The sequence below is a fragment of the Danio aesculapii genome, chromosome 1 (assembly GCF_903798145.1).
Source record: "Danio aesculapii chromosome 1, fDanAes4.1, whole genome shotgun sequence".
NCBI lineage: Eukaryota > Metazoa > Chordata > Actinopteri > Cypriniformes > Danionidae > Danio > Danio aesculapii.
In genome coordinates this window covers 7355719-7381848 of record NC_079435.1, presented here as the reverse complement: position 1 = coordinate 7381848, position 26130 = coordinate 7355719, and the positions used below count along the sequence as shown (strand labels likewise).

At 33.7% G+C, this 26130-nt stretch overlaps 1 protein-coding gene across 1 annotated transcript in view; it reads left to right on the top strand.

Moving 5' to 3' along the window:
* The window catches only part of tbc1d9 (TBC1 domain family, member 9 (with GRAM domain)), a 41942-nt gene extending 16807 nt beyond the window's left edge, over window positions 1-25135 (top strand). Inside the window, exons 3-21 of the mRNA XM_056463687.1 lie at window positions 340-458; window positions 2093-2321; window positions 3523-3784; window positions 5144-5351; window positions 6521-6727; window positions 7208-7381; window positions 9775-9925; window positions 12198-12412; window positions 15069-15186; window positions 15914-16199; window positions 16286-16415; window positions 17200-17298; window positions 17381-17449; window positions 20214-20454; window positions 21429-21494; window positions 23005-23091; window positions 23177-23245; window positions 23975-24078; window positions 24204-25135. Coding sequence (XP_056319662.1) covers window positions 340-458; window positions 2093-2321; window positions 3523-3784; window positions 5144-5351; window positions 6521-6727; window positions 7208-7381; window positions 9775-9925; window positions 12198-12412; window positions 15069-15186; window positions 15914-16199; window positions 16286-16415; window positions 17200-17298; window positions 17381-17449; window positions 20214-20454; window positions 21429-21494; window positions 23005-23091; window positions 23177-23245; window positions 23975-24078; window positions 24204-24884 — 3515 coding nt within the window. The 3' untranslated portion in view covers window positions 24885-25135. The remainder of the gene's footprint in view (window positions 1-339; window positions 459-2092; window positions 2322-3522; window positions 3785-5143; window positions 5352-6520; window positions 6728-7207; window positions 7382-9774; window positions 9926-12197; window positions 12413-15068; window positions 15187-15913; window positions 16200-16285; window positions 16416-17199; window positions 17299-17380; window positions 17450-20213; window positions 20455-21428; window positions 21495-23004; window positions 23092-23176; window positions 23246-23974; window positions 24079-24203) is intronic.
* Window positions 25136-26130: the final 995 nt, after the last annotated feature.

The window sequence follows — 26130 nt, the reverse complement described above, 5'->3', positions numbered from 1 at the left end:
CTAACATCAAATGTAATGTAACCCGTTGTAATTGTTTTGTGACAATCTGATTTCTGGTTAAACTGCTAGTGCCATGTGGATCAATTACAAAAATGAAATAATGTATTTCCATTTCTAGCTAATTGCAGGCCACTTGTCTCCAAACTCTGTTAATGAATCCGTTTGCTTGCCAGTAATGAGTTTGATAGAGGCCTAAGCAGAGCTGTGCTAATACACCGCTAATGAAATGAAGAAGCTGAACCCATCTGCTCGTCACTCCTGCAAACAAATCAAGCTCTGCAGATAAAAGCCTTGGATTAGTCTTATTTGTGAGTGTTTTCTGTGTGTTTGTACGGACAGGGAGCTCTCGAAAGGAGATCACAGAGAACTGGGAATGGCTGGAGCAGAATCTGCTGCAAACGCTGTCCATCTTTGAGAACGAGAACGACATCACCACCTTCGTCAAGGGCAAAATACAGGTCTGACACAAACTTCACACACTGGTTTAGATGCTGTTTCAATAATGACTTTACAAGTATGTCCCTCATATTGTAAAAAAAAAACTAAGTAAAACATGTCTGAAAAGTCCAAAAGCATTTACTTTGTGGTAAAGTCTATAATTCAAGTAAAATATAAGATAATTTATAGATGTGACCATACTTCAAGTTTTTTTTTTTAAATACACAGTTGAAGACAAAAATATTAGCTTTCCTGTGAACTTATGTTGTTTCTCTGGAGAAAATATGATTTATTTTACTTTGATTAGAATACATAAAGTAAAAACTGATATTATAACAAGCCACTGTTGTTTAATGACTCTCCTTGTTATCATAAATTGCCTAGTTAACCAAATTACCCCTCTTTATACTACACTTTAAGCTGAATACTATTGTCTTGCAAAGTAACTAGTAAAATATTATGCTTTATTCTGCAAAAATAACCAGCTTAGATGTACTTTCTCCCTCTTATTACACTTGCCACAAAACATAAAAATTAGACACAAAACATTGTTCTGAGCTGTAATAGCTTATTAATTCTTCAATTAAAGGCAAAGCTGATAGAAATGAAAACAGCTGACGGAGTATACACTAACCTGCACATTGTTTAAACACAAGATGGTGCCAAACAGTCAAATAAAATTGTAAAGTATATGGATCTGAACTACGGCTGCACAATATTAAATCTAAAATTAAAAAAATTTAGCTTTGCAATATATTTTGCGATATGAATATAATTTCACCCAATGAAATTCCTATATTTGGAAAGATTTCATCAATTTAGATCTGCTGGGATGATCAAGTCTTTTTCTGTGCAGTGTATCTGCATAAATTATAATAAATTACACACAAAAACGAATACATAAACACTGCTTTATGGTTTTCTGGGGAGTTGGACAGGATTCAAGTGCAAATGTTGAACAATCAAATGTAAAATAACATGGTCATCGTTGTATAAATAATTAAAAAATAATATTTAATAATTTCTTCTTCTTTTCCTCTTTGATATACCATATAATCCTGCGATGTGACTATTGCAGATGCACACATCACGATATCGATGCTCAAACGATATATCGTTCAGCCCTAATTTGAACATTTTCACTGACGCTCAAGTTGATTCAGAGTTACTGGATGAGCTTGCGTTTTTTAGCGGTTGTTAATTTCTCTGAATAGCTTAACCTTGGAATATCACGAATGACCAATCAGAACTGAGTATTTCAGAACGCTGTATAATAATAAAATAATAATAAATATCTCCATAAAACAAATCTTGGAAATATTTAAAATAGAAAATTCACATTATTTTGTTTTCAACTCCATATGGACCAATGGTAGTTTCAAAATGGTGAAGACTTTTCCAGACTGAAAAATGCATCAGGACTGTTAGTGCTTAAACGTGTCCATCTATATGTCTTATGTGTATAGTTACATATCTTATTGTATATGTTAGTTATGCATAGGTTTTTTTAAATGGCTCTTATGTCCAGTGTTGTGTTTGTGTTTATAATTAATTTATGTAGCACCGTTGTCCTACGAGACGCATTTCGTTGCTCTGTACGTCCACACATGTAGCAGAATAGCAATAAAGCTTGACTTGACTTGTTTGTGTGCAGGGCATTATAGCCGAATACAACAAAAGCCATGATATCAAAGAGGACGACGACACGGACAAGTTCAAGGAGGCCATTGCTAAGTTTCGCAAGCTGTTCGTGATGCCGGAGGAGGAGAAGCTGGTCAACTATTACTCCTGCAGCTACTGGAAGGGGAAGGTGCCTCGACAGGGCTGGCTTTACCTCAGCATCAACCATCTCTGCTTCTACTCATACCTGCTCGGAAAAGAAGGTGAGGATGTGAAAAATAGACAAAACATAATCACGTGCGTCTGTTTACTACTGTTTTTTATTTTACTGTAAGATGCTATTATATGCATTATATTAATCTGTTAGATTGTGTTTGAATGTTTTATAATGATGGACTTGGCAACCTTTGCACTGTTATTGATCTAAACTGAATCAACACTAAATTTTATGATACAACAAGACTTTTTTTATTAGATTTTAGTTGCATATTTGCTAAACTTGCTTGCATTTTGCAACATTCACACTTTTATTGTGTATTAAAGCTGCATTGAAAGATTCCAATTGTATAATTGATTATAAAACGTGTTTCTTATTGATCTATTGCCTCTTTAATGATCATTCAATAGACAAATGAGCTGTTAAGAACAAATCCTGGTCATATTTCACTTGAATTTTCTCAATAAAAACAAATGGAATAAATGGTGCCACTTTTGTTAGAATTTATTACATAAATTGGCCTAAATTCAAGGCAGTGCAACAAGTATTACTATAGTTGATCTATTATATTAAACATTTTATATGAAACTCAAAACATAAAAGATACATGATGAATATGTAATGAAATGCCTGTAACTGTACAAAATAAATTAATAGAGCATCTCAAATTACTTATAACTATTTGTTTGAATATTTGCGACAAACACGCATATAAATATATATAATATACATATTTCATTATTTAATTGTTTTTTATTTAGTTCAACTTTGTTTACTAAAATGACTTATAAATAACAATACAAATAGGCAATATTATTATTATTATTATTATTATTATTATTATTATTATTATTATTGTTCTTTTGATGATTTTGTGCCTCATAAATTGTAATAATATTGAACAATATCTAGTTATATAAATATATAGTTACATTTTGTATACTAAAATGACTAATAAAAGACAATAAATAATACAAATTTTAGGCAATATTATTATTATTATTATTTATTCTTTTGACGATTTTGTGCCTTATCAATCGCAATAATATTGAACAATATCTAGTTAAATATTATGTACTGTTATCATGGCAAAGATATTATTTTAAATTATTAGTTATTAAAACTATTATGTTTAGAAATGTTGAAAAAAAAAAGTATTTCCGTTTAACAGAATTTGGGGGGAATAATATACAGGAGGGCTAATAATCCTGACTTCAACTGTACATGTGAATGTCTTTGTTTTACAGTGAAGCTGGTGGTCCGCTGGGCAGATGTGACTCAGCTGGAGAAGAGCGCCACCCTCCTGCTGCCGGATATGGTGCGTGTGAGCACTCGCTGCAGTGAACACGTCTTCTCCGTCTTCCTGAACATCAACGAGACCTTCAAGCTGATGGAGCAGCTGGCCAACATTGCCATGAGGCAGCTGCTGGACAACAAGGGCTTCGAGCAGGACCGCTCCCTGCCCAAACTCAAGAAGAAGTCACCCAAGAAAGTGTCCGCCCTCAAGAGGTGAGTAAGTGAGTGTGGGTGTGTGTGTGTGTTTGTGCGCGCGTTTGCGTATGTTTGTGTGTTTGCATGTGCTTTCGCTTGCGTCTGTGCATGTCCATGCGTCTGTGCATGTCCATGCGTCTGTGCGTGTCCGTGCGTATATGTAAGTGCGTTTGTTTGCATGTGTGTGTTTGCATGTCCATGTGCATTTGCATGTATGAGATTGCGTGCGTCTGTGCATGTTCGTGCGTTTGGGTGATCATGTGTTTGCGTGTTCGTCAGTTTGCGTATCCGTGTGTTTGTGCATGTGTGTGTGTGTGACAGATGCTCATCAGTAGATGAATCCAGAAACACTGATTATGACGGAATCATTTTATTGAATTGAGATTAAATGTCTTTGCAGGTTTTCACAGTAATTTTTTGTGTGATTTTGATCTTTCTGTTCTTTTAAAATAGTTTAGATAAATTATTCAAGTATTTGAAAATATTTAGTAAAATCTTACAAAATCATTCACAACTTTCAAGCTATTAAAAATCTAAAATCTACAAAAAAAATTATAAAAATAAAAATAATAATAAAAATATTTAAAATAAGGAAAAATAACATGTTTAGCACTTTTAATGCAATATGCGCATATTTATTTCTGTATTCATATTTAAGTTATATTTAAATAGACAATACAGCCTTTTTATTTACATTTATTGATATGTTTATTTATATTTTGATTAAATTAAATTTTTGTCCTGTTGTTCAGTTTCAATTTCTTGTTTGTCATCCAAAAATGTATTTGTGATTTCAATATAGTTCTAGCAATATAAACCTTTAATATGAGACGCATTCATTAAGAAATTGTATTATTATGAGCTTAAGAGGAGTATTTCTGTCATAATCAATCAGTTATAAAACTCCTTATTTATGAAATTTATCTTGTCAGACATAATTTATTAGAATTATTATAGTGATGTTGCATTACTGTACAATATATGTTGATAAATATAATTCATATAGTGATAAATGTGATTTCTAGTGTTGTATAACATTTCATAATATTGATTATTCTCAAAACTGCTTATAGATTTCAATAAGATAATACTACAAACAATAAAAAAACAGTAATTTCCTTAGAAATGGCAGTGGAAATACAAAATAGGATTATTATAATTTTTTAAGTAGATGTCCGTCTGGCAGCTGTGTGAAATTGGAAATTCTTTCTTCAGAGCTCTTTAAAAGCTGAGCAAACTAAGAGGATTATATAAGAGTTGTCTGACGGCTCCGCTCCAGCAGTTCGACACTTAAAGAGACAGTACTGTACAGTCTCAGTTTAGAAGGAGCAGTTTAAAGCAGCATTTTTTTGTGTCATATTTGTTTTGTAACTTTAGGGACTTGGACGCCAGGGCTAAAAGCGAGCGATATCGGGCCCTTTTCCGCCTCCCGAAGGATGAGAAATTGGATGGACACACAGACTGCACGCTCTGGACGCCCTTCAACAAGATGCACATCCTCGGCCAGATGTTTGTGTCTACTAATTACATCTGTTTCACTGGTAAAGAGGAGACCGTCTGCAGTCTGATCATCCCACTCCGAGAGGTCTGATCACCAGAAAATACTGAACACACACACACACACACACACACACACACACACACACACACACACACACACACACACACACACACACACACATACTAGGAAAATTATACATACATAATGGAAAATTCTGGGTTTAAACTGAATTCTATATGAAAAACGACACTGAAAATATCTTTTAATAATTATTTATTAATAATAATAATTATATATTTTTAATATAATAATTATAATTATTATTCTTTTGATGAAGTTGTACCTGATAAAGTACTTTATTTAATTAATTTAGATTCATTTTAACTGGAGATGCGCTGAAAGAAAAATTCTGGATGCACTTGGCTGAAAACCAAAAATGCTTTATATTATTAAATAAATACTTCATAAATAATACAAAGGTAATAATTTTGAAATGTAACCCTATTGCTTGAATTATACTGAGATAAAAACAAAACACAAGACAATAAATAGCCACAATTTTTTGACAGTAACTAACAAAATCTGACAGAAAAAATACAGTATTTTTTTTTAGATTTGTCAGGTGATATTAATTTTGGTCACTACAGTGTTATTAATAATTATCAATACATTACCAGGTCTACGCATCAGAGTCAGATATAGTAGATTTTGTAATCTAACGTACTGTTATTAGTATCTAAGCACGTGAAACCTGCTGTTTTATTTTATTTCTGGTTTTTTTTTTTCTAATGACAATTTTCAGAGGCCAAAATTTCTGTGTGTTCCTAAATTATTTTTTATATTATATTTTATGTTATTTTTATATATTTAAAATTATATTATGTTTTATATTATTTATTACTATAATGTTATTATAAATTTGAGTAAACTATTTTTATTAAATATATTTAAGCATTTATTCATTCAGTCATTCATTTTCTTTTTGGCTTAGTCCCTTTATTAATCAGAGGTTGCCATAGTGGAATGAACCGCCACCTATCCAGCATATGTTGGATGCCCTTCCAGCCACAACCCATCACTGGGAAACACCCATACATTCTCATTCACACACATACACTAAAATTCAGTCAGATCCAAAATTAAAACATTTCAAAGTTAATCATCTGTTTTTTTAATTAAATTTTTTATAAATATTGTGGATGTAAGTCAGTTTGAGTTGCATTTTTGCATCCATCGCTCTCTGTCTTTACCAGGTGACCATCGTAGAGAAAGCCGATAGCTCCAACGTCCTTCCGAGCCCCTTGTCGATCAGCACCAAAAACAAAATGACCTTCTTGTTTGCCAACCTCAAGGACCGGGACTTCCTGGTGCAGCGGATCTCAGACTTCCTGCAGCAAACCACTTCCAAAATTTACTTTGAGCGGGAAATCACAGGCAGCCTCAGCAGCTCGGATGACGAGGTGGGCACAGTAATATACAGGGATGAACCAATATAGAAGTTTTGGCTGATACTCGATGGAAAAACTCCCACAGATTCACAAACTCAGAACTAAAGCTGATTTCAATATTTAAAAAATAAGCGTTTATTGTCAGATATCAATATGGACATTGATACTGTATTGTGCATCATATAATAAAATACCGTACATGCTGATATTAAAAGTTTGGGGTGAGTACAATTGATTAAACGTGACTGTAAACTTATTTCTAATGTTGTAAGATGTAGATTTATATGATTCTTTTCTTTTTAGCATAAACTCATAATTAAAAGGATGCATTTGATTAATCCAAAGTGCCAGAATTATATTTTAAATAAATGAGCAAAGAACAGCATTTAAATGAAACAAATCTTTATATATCAATACTGCTATTTTTTGATCAATTATTTTATCCAGTGTGTATATGTTTGACTCTTTGTGTGTGTGTGTGTGTGCGCGCAGGTGTACTCTCAGCAGGGCAGTGTGTTGTCCTGCAGTCCTCAGCGCAGTGCTCTGGGCTCTGAGGGAGAAAGTGAGCGTCAATTTAATCTGAATGATAACCGGGTTCCCACCGCCACACAAGCCCTGATGACCATGTACCGCCGCCGATCGCCAGAGGAGTTCAACCCCAAACTGGTACAACACCATCATGCATCATCACATGACAACACAGCTGCATTTTTCTTTCATCACCTATGAAAAATACCAAATTTCTATTACATTTCTTTAAATGCTAATCAGCCACTGCTCCCCTCCCCCTTTTCTAAAAGAGGGTGGAGCCTTTACAGCTCGTTTCTCAGTTCTCAAAAAAAAAACTCGTCAGTTTAAACTCTGCATGAACTGGAAGCTGCGACCGTTTTTTTTTTTTTGTTCCTAGAGAAATGGATTATTGAATGAGAAAATAGTGGGCGTGGTTTGGTTTTTCAGCCGTGAGCTTATTGGATGTAGTAAAGTAGACATTTCATTAAGAAAAGATCTGGAAAACGGGTTTCAGAGGAGTTATTACAACCTAACAGACTCCTCCGCGTCAGTTTGTTGTCAAAACTGACGGCTGGAGGAGCGTGGTTGGGTATGTTAGCCACGCCCAATACTTCAACCAGACATAATCTGACAATTGAACTGAAAACAAACAGGAAGTGCGTTTTCAGATTTTAATTAAAGAAGATTAGAAGGGGAAACTTATTTTTTTCTTAATGACATGCACAGATGAATTCACCACAAATCTAATAATGTGAGAAAACCAAATCAATATGTTTAGTTTTGATTTTATTTGTACTTTAAATGCAAATTAGCTACTTCTCCCCTTTTTCAAAAGAGGGCGGAGCTTTTACAATTAGTGCCCCAGTTACTCTGAAAACTACAAAACTGTGTTTAAGTCAGTTTAGGGTGCTTTCACATCTGTAGTTCGGTTCATTTTGTCTGGACCAAGGGCAACAATTGATGCATTGTAGCATTTTTCTGTTGTCTTTGGGTTCCTTCCACACCACACTGATTGCTTTGGTCCAAACCAGTTGAAAAGAACCAAAATGAAACCCACATCACTCATTGGCCAGATGTGATTGAACTTGAAATTGAAAATGCCAATTTAACTCCCACAAGTAAACAAACCGGCAGACACAAAATGTCGCTTTTGACTATGGAGCTGCAACTGCGCTGGCTAATTGTATCTCTGCTCATAGTATACTATATAGCTTGTATACATCATTCTCAAAACTTATAGTTTGTCTAAAGTGAAGTGCGGCTGCGGATGGAAAACAATGTTTTAATGCATTGTAATTGGCGAAGGCGCATCGCACATCACTTATTTCAGAAATATTACCAACCATCCATCAGGTAATGTTCTTCCCTCTCTTTCTCCCTGTTTAAAATTGTTGGTGAAGCGCTGTGCACAGCGCATCAGCCTATGGCAGCTGGATTAGTCCAAAAAGGTGCAGTACTTTTTGCGGTTGGGTCTGTTTTAGTTCGGATCATATTCTCACCACAAACGAACTGCTCTAGGGTTTGTTTGAAAGCGTACTGAGACCACCTCTTTAAGTAGGTCTTGGTACGCTATATTGGTCCCCTTTTGGTGCGCACTGGAGGACAATTGCTGCATTCACACCTGCCCAAACGAACCAAGAGGGAAAACAAACTCTAGTGCGATTCAACCGAACTAAATAAGGGAGGCGTGAAAGCACCCTTAAACTCCTAATATACAGTTTTCTGTACACAAAGCACACTTAATTACAGGATGTTGACGAACAGTGTAGTATCTTGTATGAAAAGCACAGGTGTGTTGAATTTAAAATTGGATTGCACATCATCAAGTCATAATTAAAAGCTGGTTGAATAATAATAAAAATAAGAAACATTATTGTGTTGTTGGGGTTGAAGTAGATTTAGTAGGATGCAAATACAAAGGAAGTGAAAGTAAAGTGATAGTTCACCCACAAATGAACACATTCTGTCATCATAAACTCATCTTGTGATTGTTTAAAACCTTTATGAGTTCTTTCTCGAGTTAAACACAAAAGAAGATAATTTGAAGAATGTCGGAAACCGATAACCATTGGCTTCCATAGTATTTGTTTTTCTACTGTGGAAGTCAATTGTTACAGGTTTTTCAGCTTTCTTTAAAATTTCTACAAACTGATAAATGTTTATAACCACTTGAAGGAGAGTAAATAATGAATACTTTTTCATTATTAGGTGAACTGTCTCTTTAAGAGAAAAAATGCACAGTTTCTGTTAGCAAACCTGAAAACCTGCTTATCCAAGACATTTTCTTCGAAACATCCTAGTCTTCTGTTCATTTAGTCACGCTCTAGTAAAACGCACGTACATGCTGCAGAGAGACGCATATGTTTTGCATTCAGAGGAGTATTTTAGTTTTTCTTTTTAGGATTCTGCTCACAAGATGGTCTAATCTAAAGGTTTTTCATACATCAAAAGCACCACATTGAAAGCTGATGAGGTTCACGGCTGACTGCTTTTTGCATCAGCATTTCTGAAGTCCTTAAAATCCTCTTTTTTTTTCCCCCTGTTTTCAGGCTAAAGAGTTTTTGAAGGAGCAGGCCTGGAAAAATCACTTCACTGAATACGGTCAGGGTGTATGCATGTACCGAACGGACAAAACCAAAGACCTAGTGCTGCAGGGCATCCCGGAGAACATGAGAGGAGAGCTGTGGCTGCTGTTTTCAGGTGAAACAAACAACTGGGTCACAGACGGGATGGTGCTGAGAAACGCTGAGCTGGATACACAGGCCATTATTTTTAACTAAGCAGAAAATCCAGCTTTTTTAGGACAGAGCTTGTTTTGTGCACTTCTGTCTGATCATGTCTTGAGTTGCTGACCTCAAAGGCCATGTGATACAATTGGTTTGTTATAAATGTATCTGATATTTGGTTGAGGCTTGAGAAAACAAGCAGAGTAAACAAGACATGACCCAGATTACGTTGTGTTTTGAGTCTTGACGCAGTTATTATCTAGATAAATAAATAATGCAATAATTATAATAATAATAATAATAATAATATTAATTGTTTTATTAAATTAAAAAAAATTACACTTGTTTTCAGTCAGGATTGATCAATCAGTGCTTACTCTACATAAATATATTCAAAAGCATTAAATACATCTATGCAATCAGTATCACAAAAGGAAAACGTTTTATCCTAATTAATCATTTTATTCACTAAATATGCATTAAATTCATCAGGAAAATGTTAGACCTGCTAAAAAAACACCAACCACAGAGAGAAATTAATTATAATTCAAATTTAAATAAATAAATTCAGTCATTCATTCATTTATTGTATTATTTTAAGTTAACAACAGAGGGAAATTAATATTTAAATAATTAAAGTACATAATTAATAATAATAAATAATTTGTTGTATTTAACAAGCTAATAATAGAAATTAATTATTAATAATTACTTAAATTATATTAAATAAATAAATTATTAATTAATAATTACTATTAAAATTCAAAAATGAAATGAAATGTAATAAAAAATTAAGCGCAGAGAAAATAATAACAATATTTAAAATAAATTAATTGTAATATGTTAAGTTAACGACAGAACTAAATAAAAGAAATTTAAAAAAAAATTTGCTATTAAAATGTAAAAAATTAACCACAGAAAGAAATTAATATTGATCAAATTTAAATTGATTAAAAAAATTATTCTTTGTAGGTAATGTTAATAATTAACCACAAAGAAAAAAATATATAATTATTAAAATAAACAAAAAAGAAATTAATTGTAATTAAAGTTAAAAATTAACCACCGAGAAAAATTATTAATAATTAAAAATAGTATAAAAATTAATTAATTGTAATTAATAGGTTAATAATTAACCACAGAGAAAAATTTATAATAATTAAAATAAATAAAAAATAGCTAATTGTAATTAATAAGTTAATAACTAACCACAGAGAAAAATGTATAATAATTAAAATATATTTTTAAAAATTATTAGTTATTATTAAATATTTAAAAAGTTAACAATTAGTTAACAGTTTATCAATAACAGAAAAAACATTTTAAGTAACATAAGATTTTATTTTACAAATAATTTTTACATTATATTATTTTTTTTAAACGCAAATGAAAAGAAAATAAGAACCAGACTACAAGAAATATGCTTTGTGTGTACCATAATGTGTGTCAAGCTGTCAGATGTTGTTGTTGTTATTATTATTATTATTATTATTATTATTATTGTTATTATTATCAAATAAATAGATTATAGTAAAAATATATATTTAAATAATATAAATAAGTTTCATAATCAATTTCAAGAACAACTGAGCAAAATATGCAATGCAAACTATATTTTCTAATCTGCTATATTCTACTGCAATTTATAAAGATATTAACGTATTATAAATGCTAACATCATCATTTTCTGTGGTGCTGCTTTTCAAATTGTGTGTATTTTGTAAAGTTCTACATACATAGATGCATTTAACAAGATGTAAATTCAGTAGACCTTGTAGGAAATCGCTGTTTTCTTGTTCCCTTTTTACCACTCACACAAATACACGGCTGCTTTGTTGTGGTTGTGTTCGGCAGAAACGCTCGTATGTTTTACGTGTATGTTTTTCTCCAGCACTGCTTCCTGTTCTGCACATGTGAAGGGTTTTTCAGGCCAATGCACAGACTGAACACACAAGCACACTTATGCTGTAGCAAGCAAAGGAGATGTCTGTTTTCCTTCACACACATCTCTATTAGCAGGAGTAACACAAGCGCATGATAAAATCACAGCACTGAGGATTCTTAAAAAGCAGAAATGAAGTTAGCTCTACATTGGCCATAACTAGATGGGAAGCAGAGAGCAGATGTCATGATAAATCTTCAGAGCTTCGTTTCAGGAATTAGCTTTAGTAATGATTGACATTTTGTTGGTAGCTGTGGAAAAAAAACATGTTCATGTGAGTGTGTGTTTGGATTGGTGTGTGCAGGAGCGATTAATGAGATGGCCACTCACCCAGGGTATTATGAGGATCTGGTGGAGAAGTCGATGGGCAAATATAATCTGGCCACAGAGGAGATCGAGAGAGACCTGCACCGCTCACTGCCTGAACATCCTGCTTTCCAGAACGAGATGGGCATCGCTGCGCTCAGGAGAGTCCTCACTGCATACGCCTTCAGAAACCCCAACATCGGCTACTGCCAGGTGCCCACAAACATACACACACACACACACACGCATGCATGCAGACGTGTTCCTATATTCCAGTAAGGACTGTCATAGATGTTATGATGTTTCTACTGTACAAACTGTATATTCTCCACCTGTACTCCTAAACCCAACCCACACAAGAAACAATCTGCACTTTTCACATTTTCAAAGTACTTCGTTCTGTGTGGTATATAAAAAAAATCAAGGTTCCCAAGGTGGCACAGTCCCCATGAGTCTGTGTGCATTCAGGTTTGTCCTCACTGGGATATAAAAACAAGTATATACACACACAGGCCACATTAGCAGCAGTTTTTAGAGTTTATACTGCATTATGCCTACGCAGAGACCATGTAAACAATCTATAAACGTATGAGTGTGTGTGTTTTATACATGGTTTACAAGGTCTCTCCATAGGTGTAACATAGTTTATACTGTAAAAACTATTTATTATATGGCCTTACCCCAACCCTACTCAAATCCAACCCTCACAGAAAAACTTGATTATCAAAAGGCCTCATTAAGCTAAGGTGTGTCCCTGTAAACTATCTTAATAGAGTACACCTAGTACTCTTACCCATGTTGTTATATAATGACCCATTTCCACTGAGTGGTACGGTTCGGTATGCTTTTATGGTCTTTTCCACTGTCAAAGGGTACCTAAAAGCGAACCGTACTGTACCACTTTTTGGTTACCCGTTGCAAAGGGTGCCTAGCACGAAAAAAGAGTACCAAAAGGCAGAGCTAGACACGTAACTGAACGCTATTGGTTTACAGAGATGCATCGCTCGCTGAAGCAGGAGAATGAAAACAAAGGAAGCGCCATTTTTAAAAACACAGCCGAGACATTACACTGTAATAATATATACATATAATAACAAGCCATGGTCAAACCAAGCTCAAACAAACCTTGTCGTTGTCTTGATGAACAGACACAAAGACAAGAAGAACAAAATCTGCCATGTCCTGTTGTTGTTTTACGAGCCAGTCTAAAAGTGTGAGCAGTTTTACTTTTTCCAGAGAGCTCGCCGCACGTCTATATTTGGAATAACAAACTTCTTGAGCTCATATTACTGATGTGCTCGTGATCATTGAATCGCTTCTGATATCCGATCCTTTCAGAAAGCGACAAACGCGAGAATGAAGCGTGAAAAAACAAAGGAGAAGCCGGAGAAAACAGCAGCAAATGATGCTTCTGCAACCTAAAACATGAACAAACTGCCATGTTTAACTATTATCATCACCTCTTGGATTATTATGAACTCAGATGACGCAATTACTCTCTAACAGAGGCTACATGTGCTGGTTATGATTACAGATACAGATGAGAGGTCTGCTCTGACTGTGGGCTATATTTCGTGTTGTTCTTAAACCCAAATAGAGACTAAATGTAGGCTGTGTGTAGTTTATCTGTAATTGATAACTTATTGGAGACTGTAAGGGGGTGTATGTGTTCATATATGTTGCATTTATTTATTTATTTCATATAATTGCAGACGTTACAGTAGGCTATTTCGCATTGATCTGCAGTAATAATCAACTCATGTTCATAGAAAGGTTATTAATAAACATTTATACACAAGTATTTAACATTTTGTGTATAAAGCATCTGTTTTATGAGAAGTGCTTCTCATATGATATGTGAACGACCAGTTTTACTGTGACATTTCCTCGATAAAAATGATGAAACTTTTCACCAAAAAGGTACCCTTTTGGCAGTGGAAACACAAGCCTGATAAAGGTGACCCATACCGTACTGTACCTCAGTGAAAACGGACCATAACTTGTTCCTATAAACACACATATATACATGCATGCATACATACACACACACACACACAGTGATATTATGCAGCACCTGAAAATAGTCCTTAGCTAGGTAACTGAGTAACAGTGATGTATAATATAATTGCCATCCTAAAGCATGGTATGGCAGCAAAATGACTCGACTGTTACTCTGGAATAATAGTACTTAACCATATTCAATCATTCATTCATTTTCTTTTCGGCTTAGTCCCTTTATTAATCAGGGGTCGCCACACCGGAATAAACCGCCAACTTATCCAGCCATGTTTTACACAGCGGATGCCCTTCCAGCTGCAACCTGTCACTGGGAAACACCCATACACACTCATTCACACATATACACTATGGGCAATTTAGTTCACCTATACCACATGTTTTTGGACTCGTGGGGTAAATATGGGAAACCATATTGACCTAGAAAATAGCAATTTTCATTTTTCGCCAGTCTTGATACACAGTGTAACTATAGAAAGAATCCAGCTTTAAATAGGAAAATTATTAAAGATCTTTAAAAAAATGAAAGCAAGATGCTAACGGTCTAATCAGATTACATGATCTATACTGAGCTAAGCCACAGAGATCAGCTGAGTGGATTCCGAAATTGTAAAACTCAACTAGCGGAGTTAAAAGAAATGAGTCCATTTTGCAAAAAAAAGTGTTTGTTTAAAGCTCCATTTACACACTTTGTATTATCATGGCAGTGCAGTTTGTATGCAGGTCCAGAACAGAGAAAATGAAATGAAAAATAAACTAAAAATGAATGCAAAAACAATCTGATTTTGATTTGTGGTCAGTTGTTCTGTGCATATCTCTCGTCATAATTCTGACTCGCTCTTCTTCTTCTCAGGCGATGAACATCGTGACATCTGTTCTGCTGCTGTACGCTAAAGAGGAGGAGGCCTTTTGGCTGCTGGTGGCCCTGTGTGAGCGCATGCTCCCTGACTATTACAACACCAGAGTCGTAGGTGAGCTCCAGCGCCAACTCAAACAACTGCAAATTTTGCTACATTTTTTTTGAAAGCACACATGAACTATTCCCTATTCTACTGCTACTTCTACTACTACACCCATGTCCTCTCAGTATCGAAAATGCTATTGAATATATTTCATGATATCGTATCGAAGTTAGAAATTCTAGTGTTATGATAACACTTCTGTACATTAATCCCTTTATTAATCTGGGGTCGCCACAGGAACGAACTTATCCAGCGTGGGTTTTATACAGCGGATTCCCTTCCAGCTGCAACCCATCACTGGGAAACACCCATACACTTTCATTCACACACATACTCTATGGACAATTTAGCTTATCCAATTCACCTGCACAGCATGTCTTTGGACTTGTGGGGGAAACCGGAGCAAACCCCCGCCAACACAGGGAGAACATGCAAACGCCACACAGAAATGCCAACTGACCCAGCTGAGGCTCGAACCAGCGACCTTCTTGCTGTGAGGTGACAGCGCTACCCACTATGCCACTGTGCGGCCCGCTAAAGAATTATTTATACATTTTTTTTGTTGGTATTTTGAGATTATTTTTGGTTATATTTTCACGAATTTTGAAAATATAAAGATTGTTTCCTGTGAGGGTGGGTTTAGAGGTAGAGGGAGAGAATATACAGTCTGTACATTACATCTGTGGGAAGTCCCCATAAAGATAGCTTTACAAGTTCATGTGTGTGTGTTTCTCAGGTGCTCTGGTGGATCAGGGTGTGTTTGAGGAGCTGGCTCATGTGCACGTCCCGCAGCTGTATGACTGTATGCAGGCTCTGGGTGTGATCTCCACCATCTCTCTGTCCTGGTTCCTCACACTCTTCCTCTCCGTCATGCCCTTCGAGAGTGCTGTGGTGGTGGTCGACTGCTTCTTCTATGAAGGCATCAAAGTCATCTTCCAACTCGCTCTGTCTGTGCTCGACGCCAACATTCACCAGCTGCTCGGCTGCAAAGACGACGGAGAGGCCATGACCATCCTGGGCAGGTACTGCAACTGTATAAATGCTCAAATATATTGAGTTTAAGTCAGAATAATTAGAAACCCTGATAATCCCGAATAATCCCTTGAAGGTATCTGGACAGCGTGACCAATAAGGACAGCACTCTTCCTCCCATCCCTCATCTTCACTCTCTGCTGACAGATAATGGAGAGCCTCATCCTGAAGTCGACATCTTCAAACTCGTGCGAAGCTCATATGAGGTTTGTTTATTTTAAATATGATTATTATTATTATTATTATTATTATTATTATTATTATTTATAACTGTCATTTATATTTGTAGTTAACTAATATTATTACATTATAACTTGTTGTTGTTGTTGTTATTATTATTACTATTATATAACTGTTGTTGATGTTATATAACTATTAATCTTATTATTTTTATAATATTTTACTTAACATTTAGAAGATTTTATTACTTTTTTATTAATAAAATATAATGATTATAATAATAACAATAATAATAATATTAATTATTATATAATGACGTTTTTTATAACTTAATATTATTATTATTATTATTATTATTATTATTCTTTTCTTATTATTTTTATTCTTTTCTTCTTATTTTTATTAATATAATTGCTATATAAACTATAATAATAATAATAATAATAATATTATTATTATTATTATTATTATTATTATTATTATTACTACTACTACTACTATTATTCTTATTATGTTTTAATAACAATAATAATCACAATAATAATAAATACAAATGCCTTTTTAATTATCATTCACAACATTTGTTTTGTCAGTGTACGGGACTTTTATTTTGACAGCATTGAACGCACCTGAGCATCTTAGCTACCGTTCTTTACCTTTTACTTCATCGTTCAATTCATGAATACATGAAGTATACCATCATGCATGTTATGCTCTTTAAATCTACATGAACCTGTTAAAACATCATTATTAGGCCACTAGTGTATGCAGCACATGAGACCAATAATGTGTCCTATTGCTGATTTTCAGAAGTTCGGCTCCATTCGTGCAGATGTGATTGAGCAAATGCGTTTCAAACAGAGACTCCGGGTGATCCAGGCCATTGAAGACACCACCAAACGCAACGTGGTAATGAAACGCTCTCCATATTTACTCAGCCAGTGCATCTGAGGGTGTTGATCTGAATACACACTCATGTTTTGTGTTTCAGGTGCGAACCATCGTGACGGAGACGCCATTCACCATCGATGAGCTGGAGGAGCTGTACTCACTCTTTAAGGTCAGTCATTTTAAGGTCAAGAGATGCATTAGTTTTGTGCGTAGTGTGCGTAAAAATGAAAACGATAAACTATAACTGATGAGAAAAAATTGCGATACACTCGTACACATACAGTACTTTTAAGTGTGTAACAGAAGAGTTTGCAAGCTTTGGGACATACTACTTCCTCATTATTGGACCAATATGTTGCTTAGTTGCGACCCCTGTCAATCATGTTCACACATTTCTTTCATATTTATGTCCTATCTCACTGAAGATTTAAGCAGTGGCAGGTTAATCTGCCATGAGTCTTTTATGCAGAGAAATCTCCTAAGGTCTTTATGCAGAAGTTAATGTCCAAACATGTCTTTATTTAGAAGTTGCATCACGTTGTTGCAGATGACATATGTCATGGAAAATGTGATATAATATTTTTCAGTAGACTGGATATCAATTATCAGTCATTCAATCATCTTTACCGATGCCTCACTACTTGATGGTTGCTCTTATGCGTCCACCATGTTTGTAGTTTGTTTACACTACTTTTATCCGCGTTTGTAGTTCTAATTGAATTCACATCCAACATTTGATGTATTGTGGGCAATATTAGCAGTTAGAGTATTAGCGCTTTGAATTTCTACAGGAAATAATAGACCAGGGGTGCCCAAAGCTTTTTGTATGAAGGGCCAAAAACCAAATATCATTGAGAGTTGTGGGCTGAAGATAAATATACCAAACTATTTTGCATTAAAGTTGCTTTGAATCGTATTAACTAATGCAGTATAACTTTATAATATTATAACTTACTGCAATAAAAACAAAAACCATCACAATTACACAGTGAAGTTCAATGCTGAATACACTAGTCAAGCAGTATCTGCCTTTGCCTTGATTTGCTCATCAAAATCTCTGTATTCTTCTCTACCCCTCGGGTGACAGTATGTATATTTTAAACTAAATTACAGCATTTAAATGGAAACATTTAATTTCAGTTCACTTTTTTTGTAGCTTAACAATAAAGAAAACAAATAAAAGGTTACATTTTATTTGAAATGACTGTCTGCGCAATAGCCTAGTGGTTAGGGTGCCGACATATTGTGCAGTAGCACTTCAGAGAGTCCTGAGTTCGAATCCCGGCCTGAGGACACTTCCCTACCCAACCCTGCTCTCTCTCTCCAACTTTGTTTCCTTGCTCAATACTGTCTTATCTAATAAAGGCAAAAAGGCCAAAAATAAAAAAATAAAAATTGAAATGACAATCTCTAAACCATCCCCATTATTCTCCAAGGGCCAAATTTGGTCCTAGTTTGGGCATCTCTGTAATAGACCATCTGGGAACCTTTAACATACTGTTTTTCAACATACTGCCCTTTGGGATACACTAATTCTGTTTTCGAGTACTATTTAGGATGGATAGTATGTGAACCGTAGCCATTTTAAATGCAAAGATGACATTGTTTAAGATGTCTTTAAGGCATAAACAAATACATGTCATCCTGTTTTTGTGACTACTTCTTGACAATACCAAGACAACAGAACTTGTCATAAATCTGTAATCAACATGACTGTCATGAGGCCATTATAATTGTCAAGAATATTTATGCGTTATATGATTGAATATTATATTTGTTTACGTTTATAACAGCATCATGAATGTTGAATTTTCTTGACCTCAACTGCAGTGGTACAACTTAAATGATTCTGTCATAAAATGATTTGACAGTGTATTGAAATGTTTTAAAGAGAAATTTTTATAACAAATTAATTTTGATTCATCAGAAAAATATTATCAACACAATTATAATGTTTATGACAGATTTATGACAAGTTCTGTTGCATTGGTAATGTCAACTTGTCAGTATTTGTCAAGTTTTCATAACAAAGACATCTCAAACTGTCATCTGTGCACTTAAAATGACATAACTGAGCAAATGACACTTAATGACAGTTGTCATATGCATGCATAAAATCTCCATATAAAGATTATTAAGGTGTCATTATAACACTCTTATGAACACTCTCTTCAACTAAAATGTGTTACCCATGACTTGAAACAGGTTGTGATGTAACATTAAATAAGGTACTACTCATTCAATGCCTTCTGTACTATAAGCTAGCTATATCTAACTGCTGGAGCATGTTAATGTCTGCTGTGATTTAGGATAATGAGTGGAGATCTGACTGCAGATGCTGGAGTTTTATTGCAGAGTCGTGTTTCTTCCTCTTTATCTGTTCTTCAGGACATTGATTAGCTCTCAGTGATGTAGTAGTTGCTCTGAGGGTTTCTCTATGTCTGGATGAAAGCTATTTGTGTCAGAACGGTCTAGTTAATTTAAAGGATTACTTACTGTGGTTATTAATTAGAGGATGGTTGATTTTCATATGATAACAATGATAAAATGTCACAGAAAATTAGATTTTTCAGAAGTGGTGCCATCTATCTGAAGTTAAAACATTATTTATTTTATTGTTGATTTATAATTTATTAGATTTCAGTGTTCAAATTTCTAAGCAGTCATAAAAATATATGTATTATTATACATGCTGTATTATTATTATTTTAATGAGTAAATGACATTTAAAATGACTTAGGTTTTCCTTTTTTAATATTGTGTGATTCTTTCTAAATAATTATTGTTATTTCATTATATAGTAATAAAATCAAGATTACTCAAATGTATTGATATATAAAATAAATTAAATATAATAATTCGCTTTCGCTTTTAAACACATTGCCACATGAACTCAAACGTCCTGACCATGTGCTCATTTGTGTTCCCATCAGGCCGAGCATCTGACCAGCTGTTACTGGGGCAGCAGCAGTAACCCGATGAGCCGTCATGACCCCAGCCTGCCGTATCTGGAGCAGTACCGCATAGACCTGGAGCAGTTCAAGGGTCTGTTCACTCTGCTCTTCCCCTGGGCCTGCGGGTCTCACGCTGACGATCTGGCCTTCAGGTTTTTCAGACTGCTGGACCACAACACTGACGCGCTTATCAACTTTAGAGAGTTCATCAGTGGCCTGAGTGAGTGTGCAATTCGTGAAACACCATCTTAATATCCAGGATGTTTAAAGATCCCATGAAGTGCTTTGAAATGTGCTTTTTTTTGGGGGGGGGAAATGTAGCTAAAATATCGTGTCTCTTCGTCAGGTGTTTTAATGTAGTTTTTATTTTATTTTAATTCTTTACTTTATATTTATATCATTATTATTTATATTGTTAAATTTGAATTTTGTTACTGTACGTTTTTGTAATTATTAATTTTTACTTGATTTCATTTTTCATTTTTATTTGAAATAAAAAATCATGTATTTATGTTTTTAATGTACATTTTTATTCTAATTTTCTTTTGTTTTTGAATATTATTTTATTTAAATAATTTTTCTTTTATTTTATTATTTTTTTATTTCATAAATAATAAAAAAAAAATGTATTTTATATTTATTTTTATTTATTCATTTTGTATCAACTCGTCATGAAATGGGAAATTGTTATTAAAGTTATAATAATCTGAAGTCTTTATTGATGATATTATCATTTATTACGTTTTATTCCATGTTGATCTTGCCATGAAACTAAGCAAAGTATAATTATATTACACACAGAATAATTAAAGGGGGTGGAGCTTGATTATATTGTTGGGTTTGCTATTTGTGGATGCTGTATGAGTTATAGTTTGACCCCGTCCTTATGCCAGTAAACACCAATCAGTTTATTATTTTATGTTTATTTTCCATTTGGGGGTCAGAACTCAAAAAAACTCAAATTACATGTATGACAGATATTATCTTTCTACTAAATGTAATTTTCTGACATTGTTTTTGCACCAAAAATGTTCAATAAAAATATATTTGAAAAAAAAAAACATCAATCAGATAATAGAAGTCATTGATGAGCGAGGGACAGTTATTTTGATTAAAGCTGATGAGGATTTTAGTTGTTGTTGTTAATATTTAATATAATATACTTAAGTTGACACTGTTGTTTTGTGTTTTTAGGTGTTCTGTGTCACGGGGACCTGACGGAAAAACTCAAATTTCTCTACAAGATTCACATACTTCCAGGTAGGAGAGAATATTTAGGCGAAAACATAATAAATATAACTTTGGTAATATTTTGGTAATTATTACAGTTTAAACTAGTTAATATATTCACTATATATTATATAATATATTCTAGTCAATACAAGTTTAACTATTAAGCAATTAAAAATAATTATTACGATGAACAAATGATTAATAAATAGCTTAAAAATATAAAGTAAATAAATTAATTTAGTAATTTTAGAGTAAATAAACAACTGATATGTAACATCAAAAATATATAAATCTAAAAAAAGAATTTATTAAAAATAAATTAATACTAAATACATATTATAAAGTAAGATACTTTATTGTATACTATGCATGATGCTTTATAGTTGTATTAAAAATAGTTATAATAAAATTAAACCCTTTTTATTTTTATACATTATAAACTCATAACATGTACAATTTTACAATGTACATTTAACATGATCAATAAAAATGTAAATGCATAATGATAGAAGATCATGTTTATACACAAGTAGTTCATCAATTTTGCATGACCTTTTGCAAACATGCATATATAATTTTTGTTAACAGTAAGATTAGAGATATTCTTATCCTATTCTTATCCTTCTTATTTTTCATGAGAAGAAAAATATTAAAGAAAGCAGAAATGAAAGTGAAGACGGATGTTTGTACTTCATGTCTCACGCTTCAGTTATAATGAGGTGCTGACTCGAAAGCAGTCACCAACACAAATTGTCCCTCACATATTAAAAAAATAAAAATGTTTCATTCAAGATCATCCAACAAGTACTATAGCAAAGTTTATTAATAGCGAAGTCACTGAAGTGTTGCTCCATTTACACCTAATTATAACGTCCAGCTACTCTTCAGATTTCTATGGACTTTTTATATCTTGTATTTTGTCATTTGTATTTGTGATTACATGTTGTCAATGTTCAAATGAAATGTGTTCAGTATAAGCTCTAGAAGATATTGATTTTATTGTATTAACTTATTTTATTATTATTTTAATACATTTTAATACATTTTATTTTTTATTTTTTATTTACTTGTATTTTATTTGACTTTTTTAATGTATTTTTAAAAAAATTATAGCAATGTTTTCCACACATACTAACAGAAGTGTGGCACACAGAGCTTTTTACATTTACAAAATGAATCCAGAAAAAGAATAAATTCATTACTAAGTGAAATAAGTAAATCAACTTTAAGCACTCAAAGATATTAATAAACTACAATATCAAAGTAAAATTGGATAATACAGATTTGTTGCTTTTCAATAGTTAATCCACTTTTGTGTTTATTTCTTAGCCCATAATTTAATAAAGATTAATTTATAAATATATATATATATATATATATATATATATATATATATATATATATATATATATATATATATATATATATATATATATATTTATTTATTTCTATTTCATTTTTATTTTTTTATTTTTTTTTAAGGTTTATTTTTATAAGATTTTATATATTTATATGAATTAATTTGATTTATTTCCAGAGTTGCACCATGAGCAGGAGGAGCCGGACTCGGCCTGTGAAGCCACACAGTATTTTTTTGAGGACATCACTCCAGAGACCTCCAGCGGTACTGCTGCACACTTATACACACAATAAAGCAGCACATGAGTTTTCTTCAAGTAATGCTGATTGTGGTGACCTCTGCCTGACAGGTCTCGACCACAAGAGCAGAAGTGAGAAGGACGACGGTTTCGTCAGAGTCACGTTTAAGAACGAGAAAGGTGAGAAGTAGCAGCCATTCATACTGAAACAAAGTTAAATAATTGATGAATAATAAAGATTGTAGGGCTGTGCGGTATTGAAGCAATATCAAGTGATGTTTTGATATGCAATCCCAGAATTTAACAAATATTACAACCAACATACAGCTGAAGTCCTCCTGTGAATATTTTTTTTTCTTTTTCAAATTCCCAAATGATTTTTAACAGAGCAAGGAATTTTCACAGTATTTCCAATAATATTTTTTCTTCTGGAGAAAGTCTTATTTGTATTATTTCAGCTAGAATAAAAGCAGTTTTTAATATTTTAAAAAATATTTTAAGCTCAATATTATTAGCCCCCTTGAGCAATATTTGTTTTCGCTTATCTACAGAACAGACCACTGTTATACAATGACTTGCCTAATTACACTAATTAACCTAGTTAAGCCTTTAAATGTCACTTTAAGCTGAATACTAGTATCTTGAAAAATATCTAGTCAAATATTATTTACTGTCATCATGGCAAAGATAAAATAAATCAGTTATTAGAAATGAGTTATTAAATCTATTATGTTTAGAAATGTGTTGAAAAATAATTTCAGTTAAACAAAAATTGGGCAAAAAAATATATGGGGGCTAAATATACTGACTTCGACTGTATATTTGTGATCATTTCAATAAATTGTGCAGTTGTAAACAGCAGTGCATTCAGTAAAGTCTTCTCCTGTGTGTGTGTGTGTGCTGATGCAGTGAAGAAAACTCACACTGCAGATTATAGGACATACCTGCGCCTCTGGAACCAGGAGACCAAAGCCAAGCTGGAGAACATGAAGGATCTGCCCAAACTCAACCAGGTACACCTCAAAAACTGTTTGGGCCAGGACACACCAAGCATGTAGAATAGGGCATATGCACACAAGACTACTATTTACAGACTGTATGGATTGTTTGTGTTTCATTTCTCCTCCATTATTTTCAGAGTCAGTTCATCGAGTTGTGCAAAACCCTCTACAACATGTTCAGCGAGGACCCGAACGAGCAGGAGCTTTATCACGCCACTGCTACAGTCACCAGCCTGCTGCTGGAGATGGGAGAGGTGGGAAAACTCTTCTGTACAACCGCTAGCAAACACAACGATGAAGACGATGATGAGGAAGAAGACGAACGCCGCATTCCGACATGCAGAAACAAGCAGGACAGACCGCGACGCAAACCCTGCGACATCACAGCTCCGTTAGACGAGATCAAACTGGAGGACTCGTCGCCGAAAGACACGGCCACGTCCTCCGCTATGCTCATCTCAGACGACGAGACCAAAGACGACACGTCCATGTCCTCGTACTCCGTCCTGAGCGCCGGATCGCACGAGCTGGACGATAAGCTTCAATGTGAGGATATTGCAGATGACACCGTTCTTATACGCAATGGCGGAGCAGGGCATCATGGGAGATCCGGGCTTCCTCACAGCACTAGCATCGATAAAGACTGGGCAATCACGTTCGAGCAATTCCTAGCCTCCGTGCTCACCGAACAGGCCCTGGTGCAGTACTTCGAGAAGCCGGTGGACGTCGCTGGGCGGATCACCAACGCCAAGAATGTTCGCAAGGTGGGACACCAACACATGTCTGCAAGCGACTACGAGATCTCGCTATCTGGCTAATTGGATTACATTTGAAAACTATTGGTTGAAGGTTGGTGGGAATGCGAATTCCAAAAATTCTAATTATGACATCATCTGTTGGTAAATGTGTTCCAAACCTGTTGAAGTTCACTGTAGTGTTACGATGGAAGTAGACGGTGACCCTTTGTGTTAAGCTAATAATAAAATAGCAATTAGAAATTAAATTAAATGGTGTTTATAGCTAAATAGAGACTAGTTCACCCAAAAATTTGATTTAACTCATTATTTACTCTTCCAAAAGTGTTTTCCAAATTGTGATTTTTTTTTTTTTTTTTTTTTTTTTTTTTTTTTTTTTTTTTTCTGTTGAACACAAAAAAAGATATTTTGAGCAATGCTGGAAACCTGTAATATTGAGTTTTATAGTAGGATAAACAAATACCATGGAAGTCAATGTTACAGGTTTCCGGCATTCTTCAAAATATCTCCTTTTGTGTTCAACAGAATAGAGACTTTAATGACAGAATTGACATTTTTTGGTTTACTTTCCCTTTAAATTTCTTCAATGAAAAGCAGTTACTCTTGCTCAAGTGGTTCCAGACCTTTGAGTTTCTTTATTCTGTTGAACACAAAAGAAGATATTTTGAAGAATGCTGAAAATATTTAACGATTGACTTCCATAGTAGACAAAACAATTACAATGGAAGTCAGAGGTTACAGGTTTCCAGCTTTCTTCAAAATATCTTCTTTGGTGTTCAACAGAAAAGACTTTGACAGAAATGCCATTTTTGGGTGAACTATCTATTTAAATTTCTTAAACCAAAAGCAGTTATTTAGTGGATCTTTAGTGGATAGTTCAGCTTTCACTCTATGGAACTGAGCAGCATGAACATTTGGTCAAATGTCTTCTTTTATACTTTACCTTAAGTAAGTAATATTCTGACTTTTTGATCTCATTTAAAAAGCTAAATCTGAAAACAAAGTTTTATTTTACAAAATTAAATGATAGTCTTTCCATAAAATTAAATGTATGATCACGTCGTTACAAATGTATATAATGTGTTTTCTTATGTTAAATACAAAGTTTTAACACTTAAAAAAAATGTAATGCTAATTTTTCCATACAGTGAAAGTGGATGTGACCGGCGCCATAAAGATAATAAAAAAACACCATAAAAATCAACTTGTGCTCTGTAAATTGAGTTTTACAATTAGAAATATTGTTTAAATTTACTGTTAGAAATACTATTTTTAAACTCGTATATTTTTGTTTCATACAATGTTAGTG